The sequence below is a fragment of the Aquila chrysaetos genome, chromosome 3, assembly GCF_900496995.4.
Source record: "Aquila chrysaetos chrysaetos chromosome 3, bAquChr1.4, whole genome shotgun sequence".
NCBI lineage: Eukaryota > Metazoa > Chordata > Aves > Accipitriformes > Accipitridae > Aquila > Aquila chrysaetos.
The window spans coordinates 28,484,088-28,511,880 of record NC_044006.1 but is presented as its reverse complement, the minus strand read 5'-3'; the positions used below and the strand labels follow the sequence as shown (position 1 = coordinate 28,511,880).

The 27,793-nt window shown below is 43.2% G+C and overlaps 1 protein-coding gene across 4 annotated transcripts in view; it reads left to right on the top strand.

Moving 5' to 3' along the window:
- The first annotated feature begins 455 nt into the window (after positions 1–455).
- Positions 456–27,793, top strand: part of HECW1 (HECT, C2 and WW domain containing E3 ubiquitin protein ligase 1) — a 282,245-nt gene continuing 254,907 nt past the window's right edge. For all 4 annotated transcript variants that reach the window (XM_030009575.1, XM_030009573.1, XM_030009571.1 and 1 more), the window contains exon 1: positions 456–670. In XM_030009575.1, the coding sequence (XP_029865435.1) occupies positions 641–670 (30 nt within the window). In that variant the 5' untranslated portion in view covers positions 456–640. The remainder of the gene's footprint in view (positions 671–27,793) is intronic.

Below are 27,793 nucleotides of genomic sequence, written 5' to 3'. Positions count from 1 at the left end.
TGGTGTCCCTGTGCCATCAGCTGGGGGCAGCCGGGGCTGAGGGGAGGGGGCGGCCGACCCCCGGCTGGGCAGCGTCGCGCCTCGGCCCGCGCCCGCCTGGCAGGAGCGCGCTGAGGGCGGCGCGGCGGCCCAGCGGCGGAGGGGCCGGGGAAGGCGGCGGGGTACGGCCTGCCCCGGGCGGGCCCACCGCGGCCGGCCGTCACCGCCCCGTCCCCAGGCGGCCTGGGACGCCGCCGCCGCGCCCCGCCGCGCCGTGCCGTGCCGTGCCGTGCCGGGCGGGAGGCGGGGGCCGGGCGTGAGGCGGCGCGCTGAGGGGCGGGCCGGGCCGGCCGGGCCGGGCGGCGCTGCCGGGCGCCCGCCGCGGCGTGTGGGTGGCTCCAGGCGGCCGGTACCCAGCGACAGGCGGCGGGGTGGGAGGAGGCTGGTGGGGCGGAGGAGGAGGAGGAGGAGGAGGAGGAGGGGGAGGAGGGAGCGCGGCGGCGGCGTTGCGGGCGCATCAGCCGGTGCTGGACTATGGTGCGGCTCGGCGGTGGCTGACACGCCGGCACCCCGTCCGTCCGTCCTCCCTCCCTGTGGGCTGACAGGCGGCCAGCCCTGAGCCGCACGTGTGGGATGTGAGACCTGCCCTCGCCGGGGGAGCATGAGCTGTGCCCAGGCCGGCATTGTCCAGGTACGAGGGGCTGCTGCCGCCCGGCCCCGGCTGAGGGGGATGGGGGGGGGGGGGGGGGCGTTGTCTCCCAGCGGAGAAGTACGAGGCGGGATGGGGCTGTCGGCGGCCTCGCCGCCGGGAGAGGCCCTTCCCGGGGCGGGCAGCCCCCGCCCGGCCGGCGAGATGCGGTGACGGGTCGTGGGTGTGCGCTGTCATCCGTGCCCGGCTCGGCGGGTGCCCGCCTTTGTGCCTCGGAGCCGGCCGGTCTGTGCGGGAATGGGATCCCCCTCCGTGTCCGTGAGCGCTTCTGCCGGTGGGGGGTGGCCGGGGGGGGTTGCTGTCCCTGGAGCGTACGGGCCCTGGTGGGTTACGGGCTTAGCCGTCGGCCTGTCGGCTGAATTTCACTAGCGAGCAGATAGTGTAGAATTATGATGAGTGACGTGCCGGCGGGGATTGACATCATTTGGGGCTGTGGATGCGCGCAGGCGGTGATGAAGAGTCCCGCGCTGAATTTTCGGTGGTTACATCCCTTGCCCGTAAGAGAAGCAGCCCCCAGATTCGGTTCTTGGCTCCTTGACAATGCAGCAAAATTTAAAGCACAAACTGCCTTTTTTTCCCCCGGCTCTGTTGCTGTAAGCCAATCTTGTGACTTCATATTTTGGTTATTACCTTGTGTTATTATGTAACTGCATTTTTTCGTTAGCAATTAAATAAAATAACTTATTATAAGTATGTTGAGAACATTGCCCCAGCCTGTAGCATTGTCAAACGCTGCTTTTCTCATTTCACAGCCTGCCTAGATAATGGGTTTGTACGGACACAGGCACATACAATTCATTTTTTTGTCTCTTGCATCGTTTCCCGTGTGTTTCTCTGTAGTTGCAGAAGAAATTACTTGGCCTGGGTTTAGATTTTTGCATCCTGCTGTTTGGAGCTGCAGTAGTGCCTTTTTTTTTTTTTTTTTTTTTTTTTTTATGCTGCACTCAGCAGAAGTGCGTAATGAGACTGTACAACAGTCAGTCAGGCTGTGTTCCTGTCCATGTATTTACCAGCGCTACTGTCTCATTTTGTGGGGCACCTAGCCCTGTCTGAACACAGCAGCAATTAGGGGCAGGGTGCTGCTGTGCCAGTGGTGCCACATAGCAGGTGGTCAGCTGTGCCTTTCTGATTAGTGCTCATACAAGGATTGCGGTTATTACAGTAATTCATTTTAGCTTGGGGATTCATTTTGAAAATTTGGATTTTCCACTAAGAAGGGATTATCATTTCTCTGTGTAGTACGTGTGTTTTAGGAAGAAGTGGAGTACGGTATGTATCCTGGCTGCTCTCTCTACTTCTCTTCTGTCTCTGGAACGCACACTCATTTGGACAACACAGGTGCAATGTTGATTTTCATGCTGGAACCAGAAGTAGATGTAAAAAGCATTACACGCTTAGTCAACACACAACACTCATCCTGCCGATGCAGGGGGAAGAAGTGTGTGGGGGGGAAGAAGAGTATCTGTCCTTATGGAGGAAATGTTGGGTCTATTTACTCATTTGTTTCAGGAGGGTGAGCGGGGAGTTAGCTCAGAACAAAGACTGGTTGGTCAGATGGCTGGCGCTTGTGAGGAGCGAGTGGCGTGTGAGTTAGTGGTGGACAGCACGTCGTATCACTTGTGTGATACATACTCTAGTGTGTTGCTGACTTAATGTGACCTGAGGTTTGGACTCCTAACCTTTTTAGTATCAATCAGCTCTTTCTCATCAGCTTACTCATTTGAAACCAGAGCAGGCCAGAGCATGAGCTGATGCACTCAGTGACTTTATTGGGAAGTATCAATATCTGAACGTGAATATTTGAAAGCAAACTGTGTACACACGCTCAGAACATCCCAAAGAATTGATTCAAAATCCATATGCTCAGTATTTTAAATGCATTCTAATAAACAAAGTGGTATTTATTATATTCCAGTAAATAACTGGCTAAGACTTGTTACTAAAGTGCATCTTCTTGTGGCTTTGCGTTTCATGTACGTGGCACGCGATCTAGCATTCTTTGCAATCGTGAGATAATCCCTGTGAAGCTTCGTGGAGTTTTGCACGTGCTATGTGGGGGGGGGATTCAGGTTGTGAGGGTGATGGTGTTGAATAGTTCCTGTCAGGCCAGGAGCTGCTCTAACAAAGAGGTTGGGTTACCTATTTTTAAAGTGTTGGAAATCTGTCTTGTGGAGGTAGGCATTAAGGTTGCTGCTGTGGTTTCAACGCTGAAAGCTGTTTTTAAAAAAAAAAAATCCCACAAGACAACCTCCCCGTTGCCCCCCCCGGTTAAGCATGTCGCAAAGTTAAAGCAGAAGGGCTTTTAGGAATTAAAAAAAAGCAGTTACTCCAAAGTATTTTAGTTTGTGATGATGGACTTTGCTGGAGAATGTGACTTGCCTTCACAATGACTTTCGTTCTTTCTAAGTGTCTCCCTGGTCCCAAGTCTTACCTGCTTAGTTTCCTCTAAGCTTAGGGTTACCCACAAGGTCTGCTTTCAGCATGCGTAGATTGTAGTCTTTGTGGGCCCCTGTAGACACGGAGGAGAGCTCAAGCCTTATACAAGTACTCTGGCTCGTCCTCCCTCCTGTTCTTTAGAAGGGATGCTTGCCAGCCTACGCCAAAGTATGCCTTTGTGAATACTACCCAAAACAGTTTCATTTGGTATCCAAATATACGTGTGGCTTCCAGAAGTGGATCATACCTGCAGCTGTCACAGCTTTCCAGCATATATAACTAGGACCCATCAGTGCGCTGGGAGTCACCAGCACCGCAGATGCTCCCTGGCCTCTGGTGGCACCTGTGCTGCCAGGAATGTCGCTGTAGCATCGGCCGTTTCCCTGGGATCAGCTTGCCGGAGTAGCTGGAGGATGGTCCTTCTCATACCAGTTTGTGTATCTGCCCATTAGCATGAAAAGGAATTGCGACGCCCCCTTTTCTTCAGGATGTCTGTTGTTTGTTTACGCTCAGCGGCTTTCTCGGTTTTGGCAATAAGGAGATGAGTCAGTTTTGCTTCTGTTTAAGGCTTTTTTTTACCCATTTCTCTTCTAACATTTCATGTGCTGTTGTGATTCTGCAATGGCTGAGTGGCAAACACTGCAGGGGTTTGGTTTAATTCCTTAGAAATACATTTCTCTTGGCCTTAGATATCATGAATGTTAATTCTAATAAAGTCTAAAACAGGCTAGATCTTACGTACTTATGCATTTGTCCTAAAACACAGCAATATTTTGGTTTCTACTGATGATCTCAGGAGGGTGGGGGGCATGCAACACAGGAAAAATAAAAGTACAGCCAGTAGCAAAAGACAGGCTGAGATGCCACCTACTCCAGTTGACGTTTTCCAGCTGAGATTTGAGGCCAGCAAGATGCTTGGAATTAATTAAGAAGAAATGGCAAGGTTCTTTGATGTAGGGAGCCCAGGGTCATTTTTGTTACAGTTAATGAATGGTGGCTAGGCAGCTGTATAATGGGCTTGAGTCAGTCTTGGACTTTTTTGATCAGCTATGCCATGGCTAGGGTACCCCATCATCAGCTCTGAAAGAAGGAGGTTTAGGTTCTTTAGGCAGGGCTCCTTAGGTGCTGGGACTGTCCCTTGGCAAGATGGTGTCCTCATCTCAGATGTTTGTGAGTTCACCAGAATATGGACCAGTAAGACTGGTCCAAGCTACAGGCAAAATAGGCTGCTGTTATGGGCAGCAGACTGCTGGGGGCAAGAGGCTGGCTGTAGCCCCACAGCCTGCTTTTGCTTTGGAAAGAGGGAGGAGTTGGGTTGAAGCAAGGCAGAAGCTGAGCCTGAAGCGGGGTTCTCCTGCTGCAGTACCTGTTGCAGCTCCTGCTTGTCCTCTCCCTCCACTGGTGGCAGCAACAGAAACCTCAGCTCCTCAGGACTCTCCTTCCCCAACTCTCCACTTTTATCATCTCACTCTTCTTTTCCACAAGTTAGGAGCAGTCTAAGCTCGACCCCAGCCCCACATCCTTTTGTCCAGAACATTGCCTACAATGCAGATAAACCTTGAGATGTCTTGGGGGCTGGGGGGGAGTGATATAGCAAGCTGTTCCTTTTAGGCCTTAAAAAAGGGGGAAACCCTGACGCTCTTGTTTGACATATCGAAGTAAATGATCAGCACCGTGCTCCCTAGGGAATCTCTGTGCTCCATTGTATTGCAAAGTTCTTTGAGGACGCAGCAGCGCAGGCAGTGTTCCCTTGCTGCAGAGCAGAAGGTCTGTGGGAGAGAGAGTGCACAGCAGTCAGGAAGGCTATTACTGAGACCTTCGCTGAGGTTTCATTTCATGCATTTAGCAAAACAGGCTCACTCTTTCACACTTTCCAGATATTTTTATATTTCTCTGCAGATGCTTGTAGAACACCAACTTTTGTTTGGTTTGAAGCCTGAATTAAAATTCCCAACCAATGTCTAGAGGCACAAGGGAAAAAAAAAGCAAGTGTTTGTCCCAGAATTAAAATCCATTTAAATTTGAGAGTTGTTAACCCATGAAATAGTGATGCAGTATAGAATGTTTCTTGGACTGAATCACTTGTGTTTAAAATGGAACATGCTCTAAAAATAAATGGGTAATTGCTTCAATGTAGTCAATATGGAATTTAAAGATGACTGACAGTGATTTGTCATCCATCTCCATAGCAGGAGTCATCTGGGAAGTCTGTGATGTTAAAGGCATTTGTTTCTTTTAGCCCCTTTTAAAGTAGTTTTGTTAATGAGTATTTGAACACCAGGACTGAAATCTGTCATGTGGTATAATTAATTTTTCCATACCATAAGAAAATGTGTGCCATGTGCACCTTCAATTACCAAATCAGGTTTCTCAGGTCCTGAAATGTGTGGTTCAGCAGGCCTATTGTTTTAGAGAAAGGAGGAGCATGCTGTTCTGGTGCCAGCGAAGTGCTTTCACACGTCTCCATGTAAAATGTAGGATGGCATCCTGCAAGCTTGGGAAGATCTGATGATGTGCTTCCCACTGTATACTTTTTGCAGAGGGGAAGACTGATGGATACCCCTCCCAAATGTATAAGCAGAAGAGGTGTAGCAGGAAATTGTTTGCTTTTCCCAAGGGGGAGAGGAGAGCAAGAGAGGGGGAATGCTTGATGAGTTGGTCAAACAAGTTGTTCTTTGCTGTATGCTGGTGAAATGCCTGAGTGCTGGCTGTATGGAGCAGGCAGGTCAAGGAGCTGTTCACTGGATCTTAAGTGTTGCTGTGACTCCTCTTTCTCCCTGAAACAAACTATCTTGCTGAAGTCTGTCCCTTTGGCAGAACGTGTGTTGTATGTTGTACAGACTTACCTAAGCTAGGTAAGAAGCAATGAAGTTGGGGATAATCCAGCTTTGCTTATGAGCTGGATGCCTGTTGTAAGGCACTTCCTGAACCATTTGAACTGCAGTCCTCCTTCCAGCTGGACACAACAGATGTGTGTGGGGCTACCTGCCTGGGCGTCTGTGGGCACTCTTAACACTGCTTGACAAACTAGTGGGATGGATGGGATCATCTGATGTCCCAAGCTCGTCCTTGGGCAGCTAGGTGCTTTCCTTTGAAATCTGGGCCCTGTTAAGCTGATAGTGTTGTTAAAGTAGGTGATATTGTCTTGTGCCTACATCTTAATGCAGGCTCAGGAAAATTTAAATTTAAACTTAGAATTCACGTTCTAATGCAGAACATCCATCAAGTGTTGGGTTATTTGTCAAGTGTCTTTAATGATGTGTAAAAAAAAAAAAACAAACCTATGGGAGAGGCCTTAGGATTTTTAATATGAAAATACATATACTTCTTATTTGACATAGTACTTTTTGTGTGCGACTCTGTGGTTGCCTGAAGAAAACAAAGATGATGACAGATTTACTCTCTGAAGGAGCTTCTTGATTTAAATAGCAAGGTTTAGTTGCTACATGCTTAACATGGAAAGGGGGGGAAGTGGATGAAATGTTTAATCTTGGAGTCAGAACACACGTTTCCAAGATGATGCTGCTCAAGATTCATGAAAGGCTCATTAGCCATTAGGTTGTCTGCTGCCTCGGTTACAGGTCCGTGGAAGCTGCAGAGATCGGGAATGAGATCTTTTCATGAACTTTTAAGTTGCTTAATTTGACTGCACCATGCTCTCAAATGGTAGTCAATGCGAGGTCAATACCATGATTCAGAAATACTACATACTTACCCTGAGTCATAGTAGAGACTCGATGCTCAGATAAAGTATTATTGAGTCAAATCCTTTGGTCTAAAAATGAACAATGCTCCTCCTAAAGTTATTGGGAACTTTGCTTGGTGAAGGGCAGTGCCATCTGGCCTCTTGTGATTTTTTTTAAATTTTTTTGTTTTACAGAGCTGAGTATCACAGGGAAGCTGGCTGTTTGCTGTGCCTGCATGAAGCACTGACATTCCTTTCTCATTACTCTTATCAGCAGGCTAAAGCAGAAACAACCATAGGAGTTATTACCCAGACCAGGTATTAAAGGCTAATGAGCTGAACTATATTGTCTTCTCTTCTTCTTAGGCTAGAAAAGGATTCCAACATAGCACCTGGTCCTGTGATAGAACTCCTTTCCAAGGCCCATCACTATGGTGGCTTATAAGAGATAGGCTATCTGATTTACCACCTTCTTGGTTTCCACTTCTTAGCATTCCTTAAGGATTTTGCTTTCTGTGTGAAATGAAATTACCCTTTTTTTTAATATGAGCAAAGTTCCCATTAAAGAATAAGATTTCCCACCTGACTAAAGGCAGAATTTCTTACGTTGGTCAAGAAACTACATGCTGGTGTAGGACCACTGCCGGCTCTTGAAATTTGACTCGGTACTACTCCTTCATATTCCTCAGAACTGTCACTCTCAAAGCATCCTCTTTGCAGATTTTCAAAGGCTCTCCCTCTCTGCACGTGAGTTTGCATTCTCTTTGATAGTCTCCTATCCCCCTTCAACCTTTCCACTCCCCAAGAACTGGGTAATTGCGAAGTACTGTTGTTCTTTCCAATGCTCTTTGCTACACAGATAGCTGTTCCTAGGCTGTGCAATCTTATGTCTCAGACAATTAAAATAGGGGTTAATAACTCAGACTAATTGTCTGTACCCAATAGCACAATGTAGGCTAAACCTTAGTGTCTGTATTTGAGCAATTATATTAGGGCATTTCTAATTAAAAACATGTATCACCTAATTGTAAGTGTCTGAATTCTTAAATATCTGTGTCTTTTGCACTCAACTGTGTATAAAGCAGGAGCAGGTGCAGAGAGGGCACTTGCTTATCCTGAAGTGCTTAGGCCAGTTTACAAACCTAGTGTTAGATTTTACTGTTGCTGGGGTGGGCATGAAAAAGTTTGGGATGTGGGAGCAAAATAAGCAGTCCTGCTGCAGGAAATGCAGCAAAATTGTAGCAAAGGTGTGGCGAAGTGTTCTGGGTGCTTGTGTGCGTTCAACTTGCCAACTGTGCTGCTTAGGTTTGGCTAGAGGTGGATCCTAGAGGAGTGTGGAAGCAGACGGTGTCTTCTAGAAATCTGATCTAAGGATCAGCTGCTCAATTTGCTTGTTGGAGCCACATAGTAACTTCTTCTAGGTGTCAGCCATATTGTCTTGTCCAGCTTGGAAGATCATCACAAGCCCAAGGAAGTTGCTGTAGAACTTATAGAAAGGGGAAGACTGCCCTCATGCCCTCTCTCCTTTCCTTGTACGTCTGCCTGGACCTGCCTGCAAACGTGGCTTTTTGAAGCTTGGAATAGGGGTAGTGGCCCAGACAGGCTCTCTGCAGGGGTGTCTCAACCTTGCGCTGTCACCATCTTAAAAAAAAAAAAACAAACACAAAAAACCCCACAACAAATAAACAACAAAAAAGTCTAAGGCTCTAGTTGGAAATGAGTAAGAAATAATTTTCCAAAAGATCATACAAGAAGTTGCCTGATTACAGAAAAAGGAAGGATATAGGGTTGTGAGGGAGAGGTTGTATGTTTAAATGTCTACTTGGAGCAGGAATAGAAATGTTTCTGGCAGAGTCTGTTCTTCTGTAAAATATCTTGATTGCCTAATTTGTATCAGAATGACTTTCTAATGGTTATCAAATGTGGATTTTTTGCATGTGCGTATGAATTATTTGTTGGTAAAATACAATTCTGAGGTTTGGACTCCAAGTTAAATATATGCCTGTTTTGACCTATTTTTCCCAACCTAATTCTGCCAGCTCTGTGTGTGCACGCATGATGTTAGTTGCTGAGGGAGTCCCGCTGACTTTAGAAAGACAGTGCACCTTAGGAAAGCTGGTACGTAAGTAGTGGTAGCAGGCTCAGGGTTTGCATGAGTTGGGTGGTCACGTAAGCTCAGCAGGGGGAAGATGTGGAATAAGATGTTTGAGGAGGAGTCTACTGATTTAACATTGTATCATCTAGTAGCTCAGGAAGGGTCATTGTGAATAATGTGTTTGGCTGACTTGTGACCTCCTTGTAATAGCTCTGAGAGATGGACAGGAGATCAATCTACTTGATGGCCTTGTAATGGCTCACTGGAAAACCCAGTTCATCTCCTTTAGCTACCTGGACCAAAAGGGATATAAATGCAGTATTGCTAGTCCAAATAATACCTGTGGGACCACAAGAAGGGTCACCCTTTCATGCTGAAATGAAAAGCGGTAAGAGGGCCTTAAGCAAATGAAGACCTAAGCTGCTAAGTCTACATGACATAACTCTGAGCTTACTAGTTTACATCCAGGACATTATAGCCATGTTTTATGCAGCACTGCACCAAAACCAGGCATAACAGATTAGCTAGAGTTGGCTGCATGAGACTGGTTTATGTGCAGGCAGCAATAGGGTTCCTGCTTTGCGCTCCCCAGGGCTTTTATTTCCAGTGTAATGCAGGCAGAAGCAGCTCGCTGCATCTCCAGCCCCTTGGTGTGCTTGTGCCCTGGGTTAGGTGCAAAGCTGGTTAACAGTGCCTGAAGGGAGGCAGGTCCTTGGAAGCAGATACTCCAAAACCAGTGTGTTGAGTAGGGCCTGTTGCTCAGGGAGGAGCTGCCCTCTCCAGGAAGAGGCATTATTATTTCTCTTGCACTTGATTTAGATCAGACCAAGATCTAACTTTCCAGGAATGTGCCCTAACAGGCAGGGAGCTCCTGTAAGTGTGTGTGAGTATGGGACATGATTTACACCCATCTGGCCAAAGTTGTTATATTCTACATAGATGTGAAGATTCATCAAGCCAGAGAGCAAGAGGGAACATAACTCTGATTTAATGAGTAGAGGGGGAGTTTCTAGGTTCCTTTGCCGAGGGCTGGTTCATGTGTTTTATATGCAGAGTAGCAAGTGGGATGTCAAGACCGGTGTTTCTGGAATGCACAGGAGCAGAACACTAGGTCACTGAATCCTGTTATGTTGAAAGCAGGGCTCAGTAGCTGTGAGTACCATTTTCAACTTTAATGCCTAAATTCTGCCTAAGTCCCATTCTTTTGATCTGGCCCAAAATATCTATGTTCAGTCTTAGTCTTCTGAACTGTTTTTATTCATGCCTCAGTGATGTGTCCAATGGAAATCTGCATGTTCTTTTGGCTTGTTTTATGCAGTAGTTTTCCGAGTTGAATCCTGGTAGCTAATGGTGAATGTGAAAGCTTTCAGCTACAAATTCCCATGTAATAGGATACCAATATAATTCAGTCAGAGCTTTGATAAGCAACAGATTATATGTGGTAATCAGTTCTTCAAGCCTCAGAGGACCTAGGATTAGAGCTCAGAAAGTTGTTGGGCTCACCTCTAAGTTTAAGAGTGAGGAGATGTAGGTGAGAGATTACTGAAAAATGCTTTCCAGCTGCACCACTCAGCCAAAACTGTTGTCTTTCCATAACCACTTCCCTTGATCCTGTGTTCGTGGTCTGTGGTAGGGCAGGAGAGAGACTTCGCAGCCATTGAGGTCTCAGCTGGACTTCATGCAAATTGAGGATTTGTCATCAGAGGAACATAGTTAACACTGCAGTTCACGATAAATGAATCAAAAAGAGCTTCCTCTCAGACCTTCTAGGTTTGGGTTTTTTTCCCAGTTTTTAAATGAAGCAGGGTTTTTGTGCTTAAGTCAGCAGGCAAATTCTGCATCTGCTGGAGGTAGCAGGTCTTCTACATTTTTATGTAATTGCTTTGGAGGGAAAAAAAAAAAAAAAATCCCATTTTAGGCCAGAGAGGGTTGGCATTGAGCAGGCTTTCTTAAAGGCCACTAACCGAGTGTGGTGTTCCTCCTCTTGCTGTGTGCACTTCGTGTCCCTGCAGTGCTGTCCTGCTGGGCTTGTCTTCGCAGTCCAGCTTCAGGTGTGGTTCAGGAGCTCAGGCCAGCCCTTGGCAGCCCTGCTGAATGCTGAGTCACAGGGAAGAGCCAGACACAAGTATTACTCAGATCTGTGCAGCACTTGTGGATTATTTGCTGAAAAGTAGAGACCCCTGCAAATCACATGCACTTCAGTTGCTGGTCAAGATCGTTTGGTGGTATAATTACAATGTTCATTTTCAAATAGCTGGCTGCTTGAGTAAAGACCTGAATTTGTTGCCGTGTGAGCCACCCTGAGGCTACCAAGCCTTTTTAAAAAAACCCCAAACCCGATATATTTTTTCCTTGGATGTATTTTTGGGGGAATGCATGTCATTTATGTGCAGATGTTGAATCACCCTCGTTTTGATGACACCATTCCTTGGAGTCTCTCACTCCCAGTGAAGACAGGCAACCTGGCAGGAACAAATCCACTGCACTGCAAACATGCAGCATAATTACCTTCTCATAGTAGCTCTGGTGCATGCATGTGTGGGAGGAGGGGAGGCATATTAAGTAGTGGAGCTGCATGAAAACTTGCCAGCGGAACAGTTTTCTGTCAAAAAAAAAAGCTGTTTTAAAGAGAATCAAAATGTTCCTCATGAGAATGTGTTTGTACTGCAGCTGGCAGCCGTTCAGAGGACCTGGAGCCCTGCAGCCTTGTTTAATGATCAGATCCAGTTGGGAGAGATCAGAGATGGAGGTGTGGCAAGGTGGTGGTGGTTGTTATGCTTCAGCTTTAAGGAAACTTCACAATGCTTCAGTTTCCCACAGTGCAGAAAATGAGACTTGACCTACTCTGCTTCATACAGCTGTTTCTTAAAAATTATCTACTGTCTCCAGTGCACATCATTGTAGTGTTGTACTATTGTATTTACTTCTTGGAAGCCCAGGGCCTATCTCATGGCTACACTGAGTTCATTTAAATCACTGATCTTGCACTAGGGATGCATTTGGCCTGTGAGGTCTTAAAATAACTGTGGATTCACTGCACATTTGTGTGGGACAGAGACCACACAGACTTTCCAGCTTGCAGTTTGGTAACACTTGTGCACTGGAAAAGAAAAGCCTGTTAGTGAAGGAACACACACACACCCCCACCCCCACCCCCAGCCGCTTGCTTTTTCGCTTTAAAAGATTGCCTTGAACAGGGTCCTGGCTCCCTTTTTTGATTCAATTTTTCCAGTTTAGATACTAACATTATTTTAGCAAGGTTCTCCCCGCCCCCCACCTCACAAACACCTTTTTTATAGCCATTGGAGGCTAATATGTCTATTTTCTCAGTAGTAAGCCTGTAACATGTTTGGGCTTCCAACCTAAGCTGGTGCAAACCAAGCATACTGCTACTGTTCAGGGCCTTCTGGTTTTAGTGGTGTTGGGACCCTGGTTTTGGTTCCAAAAAGGCCTGTGCTTTGACACAGCTGGGCTCTCTTACTTAGGGTACAGCAAAGGCAAACTCCCTGCAGCAGAAAGTGTTACTGTTAAAAAAAAAAAGAGGCCTTCAAGGAAGGAAATGTCTCATTTTGGCTTCACTTCTCCTGTGGCAGTCAAACCAGGTGCCAGTGCAATGGACAGAAAAATGATGGCTTCAGTTCAAGTTTTACCGTTTCAAGAGCTTTTTCTTTCTTGCCTTTTGTGGTGATCTGTCTTGTTCCTGCAAAGACCTTTTTTCACCCTTTGCCCTGTGGGTTGCTCTGGTGTGTTGAAGACCATTCTCCAGCTGCTTAGTCTGTTGAAATGTGAATGTGGAAAATGCGTTTTTCTTAGTGTGAACACTTCACAGTGCATTTGTTCGACAACTGAGTGGTTCCTTGTTCAGAGCACGCCACACAGCAATAACATAGCAGCTTTGTCATCTCCTAAGAAAGATGACGAAAGAGACGGCTAATAGATTATTTTTTTTTATTATCCTGAGACTATTTCTCATTCTGTTTAGTTCACCAATTTCTTGTGCTTATTTGCTAGCACTTGCCTTGCATCCTGTGTATACAGATACCCTTTGGTTTTTCCCTGACCCTGCACCCCTTCTGCTGGATGACAGGCTGGAGGGGGTCCCTGCTGTGTCACTGGTTCCCTGGCTCCAGGTATCCACATAGCCAGAGGCAGAACTAGTCTTGAACTGCTCTGTCCTCGGGGTAAAACTTGGAGGTGTCAAACTTCTTGTCTGCCCATGGACGAAGCAAAAGGGGAATAGCAGAAGCGTTATCACTGTGCTTAATGTTTTTATAGGGTAAGTGTAGATAGCCAAGTATTATGTATGAAAACCAATTATATTTTGAAAAGTTCTTTCCCATTTCCTTTAAGGTATGCTGCTGTCTATGGATGAAGATGGGAATTTTTCAAAGATCCTTGTCATGCTCTGCCAGGAACACTTTAGCCATTTTCAGTTTGTGGACCCTAAATCTTCAGACCTTAAATGCTTTTCTAGTAGGCGTGTGAACCCCCTTGTAGAAATGTCATGTCATATCTGCTGTTCAATTACCTATGTAACCTGCATTCTCCAGGCTTCACAGTGTTGTTTTTTTTTTTTTTAAAAAAAAGGGTTTTTTCTTACAGTTAAAGGAAATTTTCTGTCTTTCAATCTGTGCCCATGGCCTCTGGTCCTGTCACTGGACACCACTGAGAAGAGCCTCGCTCAGTCTGCCTTGGTCCATCCCACCAGCTATTTGTGCACGTTGATAAGATTACCCTGAGCCTTTTCTTCTCCAGGCTAAATAATCCCAGTGCATCCTTCTGCTTTTCTAGCCACTCTTTCCTGCATGTTAGTAATTTCCTTGTGTCAGGACATGCATTTCTGTGGCTGTATGGAGAGTTGCATCAGGGAAGCGACCCAGGTTAGAAGCAATGTGTTATTTTATGCCATGTGGTTTTAACCCAGATGAGGTCCACTTGACTGTTCCATGAAGGCTTATGGCAATGGAAGCAAACACCCAGCAAAGGCTGGGAGTGAGGAGTGGGAGGAAGCCAAGGTGTTTCTCCTTGTGGAGGTGTCAGTTTATGCTGGCTTAAAGTGTTTGTGACAGTCACCTGTGTGGACTGTGAACAGATCTGAAGACCTAAGGGTAAAAATCTTTGCTCTAGACTTACCAAGAAACCAAGAAACTAAGGCAACAGAGATGGTGTTTTGGCAGGGATTTTTGTCTGCTGTGAGAAAATCACTTTTCTATATTGTTTCTTTACCCCCACCCCAAACATCTTCTGCTCAGGAACTTTCCTAACTGATTGTGGTTCTGTGGATTTAGTACCCTTCATTAGAGACCTGCTTCATGAAACCTTCCCTGCTTTCCTTTGAAACTATCTACACTTTTATTGTAATTTGAAAATGAATTTCACAGCTCAACTATCTGTCACTTTAAGAATGACCTGCTTTAGTCTGTTGTGAGCCTGACTCATAGTGCCTTCTCTTGATGCCCCCTCCTTGTAGTGGAAAAGAAAGTGAATGATCCTCTGTTCTCTTTTCCATTTGCAAGTCTGTGAACCTCTGTCATATCTTCCCTCAGTTGTCTTTTATCCTTCCCTGGATCTTCTCTTAATATTCACCCCTGCCTTCATCTTTGGTACCTGCAATACCTTCCTCTCCTAATTTGTTACCATTATACTATGCACTCCTGTTTTTCAGGTATTCCTTTTGTGTTAACTCCTAAACTAATTCTTATTTCTAACTCCAACCCCTAATGTGCAATTTTGCATCTCTAGTTGTAGGTCTGTGCATCCTGTGTGGTTCTGTTTTGCTTCTACTTTATCTGGATCCAGTGCAGTTTCTTGTTTGTGACCCCTTTCTCTCATTCCTCTTTTTTCTTCCTGCCACCCATATTTAGGTCTTGGACTTAGTCTTGGCTTTAGTCTTTGACTTTACCAGACCAAATTGAGCTCTGTTCTCATGTTGGTAATTTTTTATCCTTTTCTATTGTAGTCTTCACTTCATCTTGTTTTCGGCAAGTTAAAATTTTGCTGTGAATGCCTTTTTCTCCTCTGTTCCATTTTATTTGAATCCCAGGTCAATTTTTTGTCTATTTATCTTATTTTTGTCTTCATGGATCTGCTGATTCTTAAATACATGTTCTCACGCCTTCTGTCCCTTCTTTTGCTAGATAATTAACATGACTGAAGTACTTAATTTCTGCCATAGGTATAGCAACTCTCTTCATGCTACTTTCTCTACTCATTCAGCCAGTGGTAAGAGACTGCCTGAGTAGTTTATTTCTTCCTTCAGATCCTCTCAAAATATTTACTACTACAAAATGGCTATTGCAATAATATCTATAAGCTGCTGTTACGTATTTGTCTTGTCTATACAAGGTTCTCAGGTTTTTGGTGTACGGACATTGACTGGATGATTTGCAGCTCAGTGCTATACCATGCATTTCACAAAACTGTGTCTGATATTAGCCATTTGTGAGACAATTGTTTCTGATGTTTCTGACATTTTTTTTACTTTGTCTTATTAGGAGGTGATACGATATTTAACGCTTCCAAAATGCAGAAGACCTCAATGAGTTTGGCTTGGGATTTTCATGCACAAGTTGCTTGTTGGGATTGTTATGGCTGTTAGAGGCTGCTTGAGGGGTCCTGTCCTTTTTGGTGGATGTTCTGAGGATCTTTCTCCCCACTTTGTATTACATATATCTCGCCTCACTTTAGCTGCCTAGAATTGAGCCTTCATGTGCCAGTGGAATAACTGGGCACTCTGTAGTGGGGAGAGGGGCTTGGGATGAACCATTCTGTGTTTTAAGGTAAGTTGGACTTTCCTGTGGGGATACTGCTCTCAAGAGAAAGCCTTTATGCAAACTTAAGCAAAACAGCAAAAACTGGATGAGGTAAATCTCATCTTCTATGTACTACAGGGCTGTCTGTGACAATAGAGGACTGGAATTACTGGTCAATATTTCTGTGATGGTTCATATTAGCATTTTTTTGAAGCATATGTTGCAAACATCCTTCATGTATGCCTTCCTGGAGAGTTTAGTTTTGCTTTAACAGAGGAGCTGCATATCATTACGTTCAGTGGAAGGTGTCACAAGCAGTAATGGTTGATTCATAATCACCAGCACATAACTAGAGCAGTGTACTTTTTGGAAAGTACAAAGGGTAATCGCATATCCAGCCAATGTATCTGTCCATAAGTATTGAAAAATCAGGAGCTGGACTCCCTGCCAATGTAGGAATTTTCAAGGCTTCTGGTTTGGAGACTTTCTCTTATGGGGTTGGGGTGCTTACAGCGTTCACTATTTGAAGACTTTCAGTACATGCTTATTGGAGATTGACCTCTGGAAAGGAAAGCTGAGATTTTTTTCCTTGACCTTGTGACTACAGCTACATTAGGAAAAGCATCGGTTTTTATTAAACTCATAAAAGTGCTGCTCCCGCTGGAAGGCAGTTAGATTTGGGGGTCTTTCTCCCCTTTTTGCAAACAAACTCTGCTCTGTGAAGTTTGAGATAAAAAAAAATCAATAAAAAGAAAAGGTTGTTCCTTACTAACTTGGCTATGCTTCACTTTTTCTTTTACAGTCTCCTAAGTCTTGTTATATGGCCTTTTATATGTTGTTTATTTAACAAACATGAATCTTACTCACTTAGAAAAATACCCTCATCTTCTCTGAGGGTTAATCAAGGGAGAAACTTTCTAAGCCATGAAAGCAGGATGAGACTGTTTCTATTCTGAAATATTAAATAAAGGAATCAAAGGGAAATAATACCCTGTGATGATACCTCAGGGAAGATTTAATTAAGAAAATGAAATTGCATTAGGAGTGACCCGTTGTGGACTGCCAAAAAGCCAACAGATGAGGGAGAAATTTGTTAGCAGTGTCTGCCCATCAGTAAGAGCTTGTGCAGTGTAGCAAGCCTGTGAGATACGCTCAACAGGGTGGCTTAAAGCGGTATTTAATTACCTGATTGATTAAGGTAGTCTTTTTAAATTCAGTGCTGCAGGGAGCACATCTAGTCTGTGAAATGGCTTGCAAGTTCTGGGCTGGTCATGGCATGTGGCCATGCGTGGGTCTGCTCATGCCTCGCTTAGACTTCATACTACTGAGGTGCCTGCAGTTCAGAGATACCAACTGTTTCCAACCTTCATTGGCTGAAAGGGAGCTGCTGTCTGGTGCATGGCATCAGTTGAAGAGTACTACTCAATAGCCATGCAAACCTCATGTGACCTCGTACCTAGAGCAAAGTGGGTAAGTTCACTAAGATTTCAGCAGGTTTGTGTTGCTTTAAATCAATGGGGCTAATTTTTTGTGCATATTGGCCAGGAGCAGTTTTGCACTGACTGAGCCCTGGAGGTGCAAGGGCAGTTAACTGGTTGGCAGGAGGTCAGCTGAGGAGTGGAGACCTATGTGTGATGGCAGATACTAAGAAAGCAGCAAAAGCTGTTTCTCTTGGGCTCATGCTGCCCCAAGTCTACTAGAGGCATGAAAAGGAAGCAGCTCGCTTCCTCCTGCAGTGTGACCAAGTTTTGTAAAGCTCAGAGCTGTGCGTTGGGGGAGAGTGCATCCAGGTTCTGCTCTTGCCTCTACAGGTGAGGATTGTTTCCTGATTGACAGCTGAGGTTTGAATTGGGAAACTCTGTGGAAAGAGCATATGAATTGAGGAGGTGGGAATGTAGGGAACCTAACACTTGATCCTTTCCTCCTCTAGGCAATGCTTTTGAAATACATGTGACTCATGGGGTCTTGAACAAACCAGGGAATGACATTTAACAGATAAAGGCTGCAAGGATGTGTCCAGTGTCTGTCATAACACATGTGATTTTGTAAGTCAGCCGTCATCCCTGTGCTAGGGCTGAGCAGTTTCTCTTGTGCCCTGCGCATTGTCTGGTCCCCAGAGGTGTCTCTCAGCCTGCTCTCTGGCAATTACGCAGACATTCCCTTGCTCTCACCATTAGAGTAATGGCTAGCAAGAACATCACTTACCCATTTGCTCTTGAGTGACTACTGCTTCCATAATCTCTTTCGCATTAAATTAATGGCTGACTTGTGTATGCAGTTCTTCTCCCCCTCCTCACATGGTGAGGAGGGTACCTGTCATTGCTTTTGTCCCATTTGTCTTTTATTGCAGATGAAAATAGAAAGAGAATTTGACAAGAAATTAGAGCAACTGTCATATCTTGTTGTGTCCCACAATCTTCTGCAAATCTTACTAAAAGTATGCAAATAATAGAAAATGCCAGCTGAAAAAAGAAAAACACCCCCACATTCAATTACTTTTTCACCATGTATAATTCCTCAATTTCAAGAAAGCAGATTCTGATCACAAGCAGTCATTTGATCTGGCTTTTATTTATTTATCTTTCTGTTAGAAGTGATATTTATAGTAGGTACTTGATAAATGGAGTAGTGACCATTTCCAAGCCATCCGTTAGTAAAGAGGAAGAAAAATTTTGCTTACAGATAGAGTACCTCTTCTACTGCAAAGTAACAGTGATTTTACAGACCTGCTTCATCTTCTCTGGGTTTAAAACATGATTCCAAGAAATAAGCATCTCTCTTCCCCCCCGCCCCAGTCCTATTGTGCCTTTCTGTTGACCATCTTTTTTTGAAGTGTAGTGCCTGTAGATGAGTCCTTACCAGTCCTGTTCTTGGGGAGTAAGTTTTATAGAGCACAAATGACTGCTTGCTGTCTGTTCCAGGAGATCACAGAAATACACAGCTGGAATTGACCCGTAGAGGCAGGAGCAACCATACCTGCAGCGCTCACCAGGAGCTCATGTAGATGCTCTCAAAAGCTGCTCAGGATGGAGAGCCCACAGGCTCCTGTCAAAGCATGTATATGTGCTGCTCTCTTTATTGTTAGGAAGTTTTTCATGATGTCTAAGCTGACTCTTGGTGTGGTGTAATCAGTCCCATCCACTGTGGGCACAAGAGAAGATGTTATTATTTCTTCACAGTACCATCTTAAATACTAAACGGTGTCACTTGCACTGTTTTTTCCACTCCATCTTCTGTCTTTTTTTTCCACATTTTTGCTAACCAGTCCCAGTTATATGTATATCTCTATGGGTTGTGTTTTCCTGAGTTTTGCTCTTTCCTGTGGCTCTTCTCTGGACTTGCTCCAGTTGGCTCCTCTTTTTCTTCAAATGCAGCGCCCAGGCAAGGATGTAATACTGCAGCTGAAGCTTTGCTGATGCTCAGTAGAGTGGAAGGATAACTCCATATGTTATGTGGGCCACAGCCTTGTTTATCTGTTGCAGCCTGCTTGTTTGTCATGTGCTCAATAGCTTGACTCTGTTGACTCATGTTCAGATTGTCATCCCTCATACCAATGGATCTTCTCTGAGGACTCTTACCTGCCTAGAAGTTCTCCTTACTGTATTTATGCAGTTATTTCTGCCTGCGTGTACAGCTTTGCACTTCTTTCCTGTTTTTTTCCAATTTCTCCAGTTTGTCACAGTAATACTGGATTTGAATCCCATCCTTCACATTTGTGGTCTTCCTTGGTTCCAGTTGGTCTACAGACTTAAGTTGACTCTTTTCTTTCATCCAGTTAAAGGCAGAGCAGGACTAGCCCACAGAATGCATCCAGGTATGTGCTATATGCTCATGTAGAACTGATAACTGCTGGATACAGCTCTCCCAAGTTTTCCATCCAGCCTGAATTAACTTCACCTAGATCACGTTTTCCAAAATTTCTTAAGAGAATGTTGTGTGAGACTATATATATAAAAAACCTTATTTAAAGTCAAGGTATAAAGTATTAGTGATTTTTCCCAAGCCACAAAAACTGTTCCTTTGATGCAGAAGGAAATTAAATTGGTTTAAGGTGATTCGTTCTTGATGAATCTGTTTGTTGTTATTTCCTGTCCCCAAACTCTTGATGCTCTTTTTTGATTTGGCCCACTCGAAGAGCTCTTGGGATGTCTCATTGGAGTAAATGCCTGCCAGAGGGATTATAGTCCAGGCTTATTCTTCTTTGTCTAGACTTCACAGTCTTTGGGGCAGGCTCTGGGTTTACCTCCATGTTCTGGAGAAGTATCTGGTAAATCTTGAGCCCTCCTGAAATCTAAATAGTAAGATTATTTTTTATTCCTCTCTCTGGGGACTATTGCAAGATCCAGAAAGTTAATAAACTGGCCAGGTGCATAGTGTGTTACCTGGTCCTATGATCTGTGCAGCAGTTGCCAGCTAGAAAAAGAGTATTTGGTACTATTACCTGGAATATTTTGCATATTATTTAGATTGCACCCAAGTAGAAGAAACACTGCTACTGCAGATAGACAGAATCTTTTTTCCTCCCAATACCTCATGCATTTGTAGCCAAGTGAATGAGCTAGGAAGAAAGTGGGGTCCACTATGTAGCATAAACCTTATTTTATTCATGATATGGTTAAAATGAAATTACTGTAGTTTTAAGATCTGCTTTTTCCCCTACTGTGTGTGGGAAAAAATCTTTATGGATGAAAAGTCTCAAAGCATTTTCTAGATACCTGTTTATAGTGAGAAAGTAGATGTGTGAAAAAGAAACAGAATTAAAGTTGCAGCATCTCAGTGAATCAGGTTGTCTTAGTATCAGTGTTTTGCAGAGCTTCAGCCTGTCCCCATCAAGGTGGATGTTGGATCCCAGCTGTTTTCAGAGAGCAGGAGCACTGAAGGATATCAATCCATTTTTAAGGTGTATTTTTAAAAAAACTTGTTTGTGAGCTGAATCTATGATTTCTAAAATTTATTCTCATCTAAAATATACTTTATTTACTGAATGTTATTCTATCTAAAATACACTTTACTGAAAGTTATTTTATCGCTGTGTAGTTGTGGAAAGCTTTTACTGGTCCTCCTCATTTTGTACAGTGCAGCTTAGCTGCCTTATTCAGTTTATTTCTTGCCAGAACTCTGAAAATAGTGTTAACATGCCTCACAACTTGATTTATCAGATGTAAGGCAGGTTTTCTGCCTGCATGTTAACACTGTAAGTACAGAAGAGTTGATTATGTACCTAGTTTTGTGAAAAGCACATTGGAATACCCTCTAGTATACAAGAAAACGCATAGACCTCTTAAGATTTCAGAGGAAGGTCTCTGCAGCCTGTCTGGAGTTATAGCAGGATGGGTTTCAGGCACTTGGATACCTGTACTGTTTTTCTCTGACAAAGCCTTTGGACTGATGGATCTGCAAAGTTTTCCCTGCTGTAAATTTGTTTTCAAGAGTTTAGCTCTTCGTTTTTTTTTCTGAAGTCTTATCAGCTTGAGGAAGAAGACGGGTTTCTTCATATTTTTAGTGTTTGTTTCTATTCCTTTCACAGAAAATTAACTGGTTGAATTTTAAATCTCTAGTTTTACTCTTCACTCAAGTGCATTTATAAAATACAAAAATCTTTGTGGTTGTGAGTTATAAAAGGCTGCAGATTGTCAGTGCTGGGTGCAGAGCCATCAACTGTGGAGAACTGATATGATTAGGAGATACAATATGTCTTGCATAAAATGTAGTAGATATTTTATTTGACAAGATTTAACGTTAATTCAGGAAGGGATTGCTCTTCACGGTGGGTCTTTAAACATTCATTTATATGTTTCCTCATTCAGAGCTTTTATTATCAGTGATTCAAGTTGTTTCATGAACCAGCAAACTTACTTTGTCCCTGATCTGGCAAAGACTTAGCCATATCTTTAATTTTGAAGCAAGAAGACTATGCATGTTGATTAGAGAGACTCTGCTTAAAATTAATTGGAATGGGCTAAAGCAGAGTTTGTGTCTATCAGATTTTGCTCAGGGAGCATAAGTGCTTGGGATTTGGCTACTGGGAGGATTTAAGATACCTCGTAAGACCTTAAAGTAATTTAGTGGTGGCTTTTAGTTATAGTTTCTCCTTCTTTTCATTTAAAGGTTGCAGGAAAAATAAATACCAGAGTTTTAAAGCAGAGGGAAATGAATGCAAGTTTTTGGTATCCACCATTCACTTCAAAGAGATGCTTAGATGATTTTTTTTTTTTAGTTATTTTCTTTAGAATTGAACTTCAGCTCTTTAGTAGTTTGTTTAATCAAGGCCTTAATCTGACCATAATATGTATGTCATGGATCATTGTTTAATTCATTTGTCTTATTAAACCACATTCATTTTTTTCAGCTTTTAGAGTTAATAGTTTTTCCTGCCTTCTGTGCTTTTTGAAATTATTTGACTTGGAAGAATTCTTGGGCAAGGTTTTTTGGTATCTAGATATGTGAAAAATATAAGATTCGTTCTTCACATATGTTGTTCATCACTTTGAAGCCCTTAACTACACTGGTTCTGAGAACATCGCTAAAAGAAGTGACCTCTCAAAGCATTGTGTGAATTATTGGTAAATGTTGATGGTTTAATAATGACCTCAATTCTTGTCACTTCTCTTGTTTGATTTGCTAATATTTCAAAACATTTGGTTTTTCAAGGAAGAATTTCTCCTCCCTGGCTTCTCTTCCTTCTTTCTTGAGTCTGCGGTGAAGATGCAAGGCTGGATCTGACATGATCTCCATGGCAGCACACATTAGTTTCCATGGCAACATATTTCACAAACAACCCTACAACTTTACTACAGTGTCAAACAAAAGGGAGAAGCCTGACTGTTGGAGCAGGCTCTGATCAAGGTTAAAATTAAAAAGAGGGGGAAGGGAGGAAACATGGAAAGAGGATGGGTGAGATAATGACTTCTTGTAATTTGTCCTTTTAAAGCTTTTGCTCCAGGGTAAGCACACCATTTAAAAAAAAAGAAAAAAAAACAAACCCTTAACTCTCCAGTCCATAATTACTGTGCCACCCAGCTGCATTCCTGCACATGAGTAGGTAAGTGATGTGCTGTCACAAGTCTTTTGTCCCAAGATACTACTTTAGCCTGGTTTCGGAAGGAAATGAGGCTTACAGAGTAACAATCCTCTGTTCTGGTTGTCTCTTTGTCTCTCTTCTACCATACCTCCCCTCCAACAGTTTTTGACCCCATTGATCAGATTATTTGAATTTGACAGAGGGGCCAAAGTTGAGAAGGTAATTTAATTTCCTCTAGGTGTTGTGAAAAGCTGGGTTCTGGCTCCCTGTTCCGTCCCTGGAAGGAGGGCACAGAGAATTGGAGTATTACAGGCATCAAAGCTAGATGGGTATAATAAGCAATGTAAAAAAGCCTAGTTCCTTTGATGGTCTAAATTCAGGAAAATGTTTAAGGATGTGCGTAGTGTCTCTTTTTCTTGTGAGATACTTTTCTAAACTGCAAAGTAAGGGAACTACAAGAGGCTGGTATTCTCAGAAATAGTTAAAGTTACTTCTCCTTCAAGATAATGGTACTGGGAAGGCACGAGGGAAAATATGTAAGGACTACAAGGTGTGAAGGGGCTTTCGGTTATAGACTGAATATAATCCATACTTCAGATTTGTACAATGCAAAGGTTGCAGGCAATAGGCTTGTTGCATTGTGCTTGTGTTGCATGTTGTCTGGTTGGTAAGCTAAAATGCAGTTGTTCCTACCCTCCCCGTGTACTTCTCAGGCTGCTATTGGCAACCAAATGTGAAAATACAAGGTAGAATTGGGGGACAGAGGACTTGTAATGAGAGGGTTTGGGAATGCAGGCAAGGATAAACTGGTGTATTCAGTGGTGTGCTCTGTTATTTGGGTTGTGCACATCTCCCCTGTCTCTGAAAGATGCAGTTCCACATGCATGGGAAAAGAAAGATTGCACGATTACATTTATGTACATTTATAACAAGCCTACACTATGCTTCCATTTTTTATTAAACAACCCCCCCCCCAGTAATACCTGTGATAAACTACTAAGCTTCCAAAATACCAATGCTGAAATTCCTCTGTAGCTGAGGTGCCATCTCAAAACACTTAGGAGGGTTGATGTGGAAATTCAGACATTCTTATTTAACACTCTTTCATGGTGGTTTTGTTGTGCCATGCCTAGGCATCACAGGGGGCTTAGTCCTTTCCAGACTGACAACCCACAAAACCTGTCTTTGGTTGATTCCTGCTTAGCTTTCAGCTTCCTTCCTGCTCTTAAGACTTCCAAAACCCAGTCAGTTGTTCTCAAGCTTGAATTAGCTGTGCAGTGGTGGTGAAGCTCATCCATCCTTCTTAAAGAGTCTTAGCTGGTTTCCTGTCCCAATCAAAAGCAGCTTCTCCAGCTATCGTCTTCCACGTTTTTAAGCTTGTATTCAAAGACCTGTGATCCAGGCAGGGTTTAGTGAGGCAGGGTAAACTAGACTCACATCTATTTTTATTTTTTTTTTTTTTTATGTTTTACCAGGATAGGATTGATGTGGATGGCTTGCCAGTATTATGATTTCCATATGTATTCCTAATACCTTTCTGTGAACTGTGGTAATGTCTTGCTTTCTTCTTCTGCTTTGCCTCAGAGTGTTAAAATTGCAATGTGGGCTCACTGCTGAAGAACTACCAACATATCCATCTGAATGAAAACTGTGAATCTGTTCCATGGGTTGTAAAAATAAACTTGTCTCATTGAGCTTTCATGTATCAAGAGATTTGCAAATGTAAAAATGCAATATAAAGGAAATGGATTTTGAATAATTCCTTAATCTGGTTTTCAGTGGTCAGGATGTTCAGCTGCATTTTCTGTCTTCTCCCTAATCACTTTCATATTAAAGATTAATTGCATATCATAGAGAATCCTTGATTAAGCCAATGAAAAGTGAGAGCATAGATCTGTTCATTAGAAGCAGCGTGAGGAATAATAATGGGCAACCACCAGGCTTCCTTGTCTACCTTACAATAGACACATAAAGGACGTGTATTTTTGTGATGCTCCATTTGCTGTTATTAAACAAAAAAGAATCATTTACAGTTTTACCAGGAAGCTTCCTTATTAACAAAACACAATAAATTACTCTGCTCCATACACCTCCTGTGGTGTAAGTTTAACAAGGAATAGAGTTAATGTTTTACAAGTGTGCTTTGCTTCTGACTCCAGTAGAATCAAACAAGGTGATTTATGAAGGCATTTTTATTTTAGACTCTGTAATTTTTTACTAGGACTTTCTCTTTTGCTACGTGCCTCTTTGCAATGGTTTTTGGCCTGAGTTCTAGGGTATTGCATGTGGCGCTAAATTTGCTCCCCATTGCACAAGTAAACAAGTACATGTGTACGATTTTACGCCCAGACTATGCTGCACTTGAGCTGTCTCTGCTGGCCTCTGTAGATAAGGAACGTCAAAGGGGTATGATGTAGCAAGGGCAATGTCAGGAATTATGTCAACAGCATGGACTATGTATGCCCAAACTAAATGAGAGTCACTTTGTCAAACTGCTTTACTTTCTATTATAATGAGATTTGTTTGTGAGGCAAAATGGTTGTTAGAGGCACACTTTTGTTTCTAATAGTTGCTGGTACTGCAGCTGCTAGATTCCTATTCGGCAGCAACATGTGGCTGTTACTTGGAGGGAGTGATTTCTTTCCACTAGTATACTGAATGAGTTTGTCCTGAACCTGTGAGCAAGAGTCATCAGGCTGTAATCATACTTAGTATTGCTCATAGTCTGTAGCAGTGATTCTGAAACCTCTTGGAAATGGATGACTGTCAAGTCTCAATTTCCCATGGACCATCTTGGATTCTTCTCAAATTTTTAAGAGAAAACCCCATTAGACTATGTGTGAATTAAAGCCAGTCTCATCCACCCCATGCCAGTCATTGGAGAAACGTAGTTTGGGAACCACTAGCAGAGTGTCATCTTTGTCTGGAATGAACTACAAAATAAAAGGCATCTGGGTTGGCTTTTCTGTTCCAATGGATTTGTTTTTTCCTGCCTAAGGCTTAGAGGTTCAACAAGTAGAACAGAAATGTCTGATGCTGAAAAAGCATCTGAATTACTCCTCCTTCAAAGGCCTATAAAATCAAGTCACTGCAGAATGGGAAGTCATTGTCCCGAGACTCATCTGATGCTGGTTCTGCACACCTTCTCAAGTATGGGCCTTAGACCCGATTGATTTGCTTACGTTATAGGGAGGATTAACTAGATTTGTGTCAGAATATATGAAGGTGGTCAGGTACTAAGAAAATTTCCCAGAGTTGAAGTCCTTTACTTACCCAATAGGTGGGCAGCAAAGCTGAATTCTTGGTTGAGAAGACAAATTATCCCTATGGAGTAATTAGCAACTGGTAAGGTGACTGGTTCCAGATCATTTGAAACAGAAGGCTGTTTCACAATTAAAGAGATGTGGTCATCAGTGATGAGTCAATACACTTTTTTTCCATTGATTGTAAAATAGCAATTAGGAATAGCTGGTTATTGAGTAATCTATGTTTGCATACCTTCTTTTGCTATCATCGCACTTTATAGATCACTTTTTAACACTTTTCAGATTGGTTTTTAACACTTTTCTGCTCCTCCTTTCTGCCTTTTTTGAACTAACATGAGTAGTACACCAAAGGGAATAGCTAACCTATTTATCTTGCATTTCTCATGAAGTCTCTAGGAAGCATATTCTAATTGCCTTCATCTTCCAGAATGTCTGCACTGTATTCAAAAAGATTAAGGGAAAGAAACTTCAGTCTTGGTAAAAACTTAAACATAGATGTTGGCAATAATAAACCTTCCAGTTTAATTTATCTCTACTGAAAAATTTGAACCAAATTGCATTGTGTGGATGGCTGGTCAAGTTGTCACAGGTCTAGTTCATGTATGCGTATATAATTGAACTGTGTGGTTTTACAACACAAGGGGATCCCTTGAATTTCAAAGTTTACTTCCTTTTTTATTCACAAACAGTGGTGAGTCCCAAAACAGGTTGGATTTACTTTATCTGCTTTCTAAAGGTTTCCAAAATAAGATATTGTGATTGTCACTTCACAATTTTTTTGCCAATATACCCCTAAAGGCATTGTTGTTTTTAACGAATGATGAGATCTCTGAACAGTGAATACCATATAGAGAAGGTTTTGAAAGTATGGAAAAATTCAGTATCAACAGTTAGATGAGAGAAAGACGTAGTTTAAGTGACAGCAAGGGAGTTCAGTTGGTGATCAAAGTTGTGTACGCTGTTCGGTCACTGCAGGGACTGGTTTGTGAAGATACAAGAGTTAGGTTTTATCTAACTTCTGCAGGTACTGTTGGCAGTGTGACCATAGTGGCATAGTTGGTCCTGCAAAAGTCACTGGTGTGAAGTGGCACATGGTCAGGTGGCGAACCTGTTCAAAGTCCCATCGACCACAGCAGATACAGGACTGCTGGTACAAAGTGATGAAAAGTGTGTGCTTCAGTCTTGTAGCTGGGGGTGGTGGTGTATTTGGTTCCTGCCTCCTGTCCACCCTGTGGGGGTTTGGGTGTTTTTTTTACACTAGCTTAACTAAAATGATGAAGAAAAAACCCCCGAACTAGCTAAATCCCTGCAACCTGCTGTGAACACTGGTGTACCAGTCTAAAAGAAGTTAATGCTGCAGCAGCTTGCTTGGGTGTTGCAGGGAGCCGAGTTGTTCAAACCCCATTTACATCAGTTGAGAAGAATTGCATAGGTATGGCTGCCGTGTGTATTCTATGCTCGTTTCATCTGAGGAGCTCAAGGAATATGATAAATTTATCTTCTCACTTTAGGAGTCAGTTTCCATTTTACTGCAGAAAAGAAATGAGGCTTTAATGGGTGGAGAGGCGAATCTATCTGGTCCTCTTCTGGTCCAGAAAACTTAGATCACCCTTTCACTGTGCACAGCTGATAACATATAGTCCTGTGAAAGGTTGAATTTTGCACAGTGCTCTGGGTGAGAAGGGGTGAATAGGCTAGGGAAGAGGTGGGAAAGGATTGGGTAGCCCTTCTTAATATTAGTGGGTGTTCTGCTATCTTCTGAAAGAGAACAAAAATCATCTGCTTGGTAGAGACTACTCCAGCTGCTGTACCTTGCTGTAGCTTTGTGCAAGAATCACACTGCTGCTCAT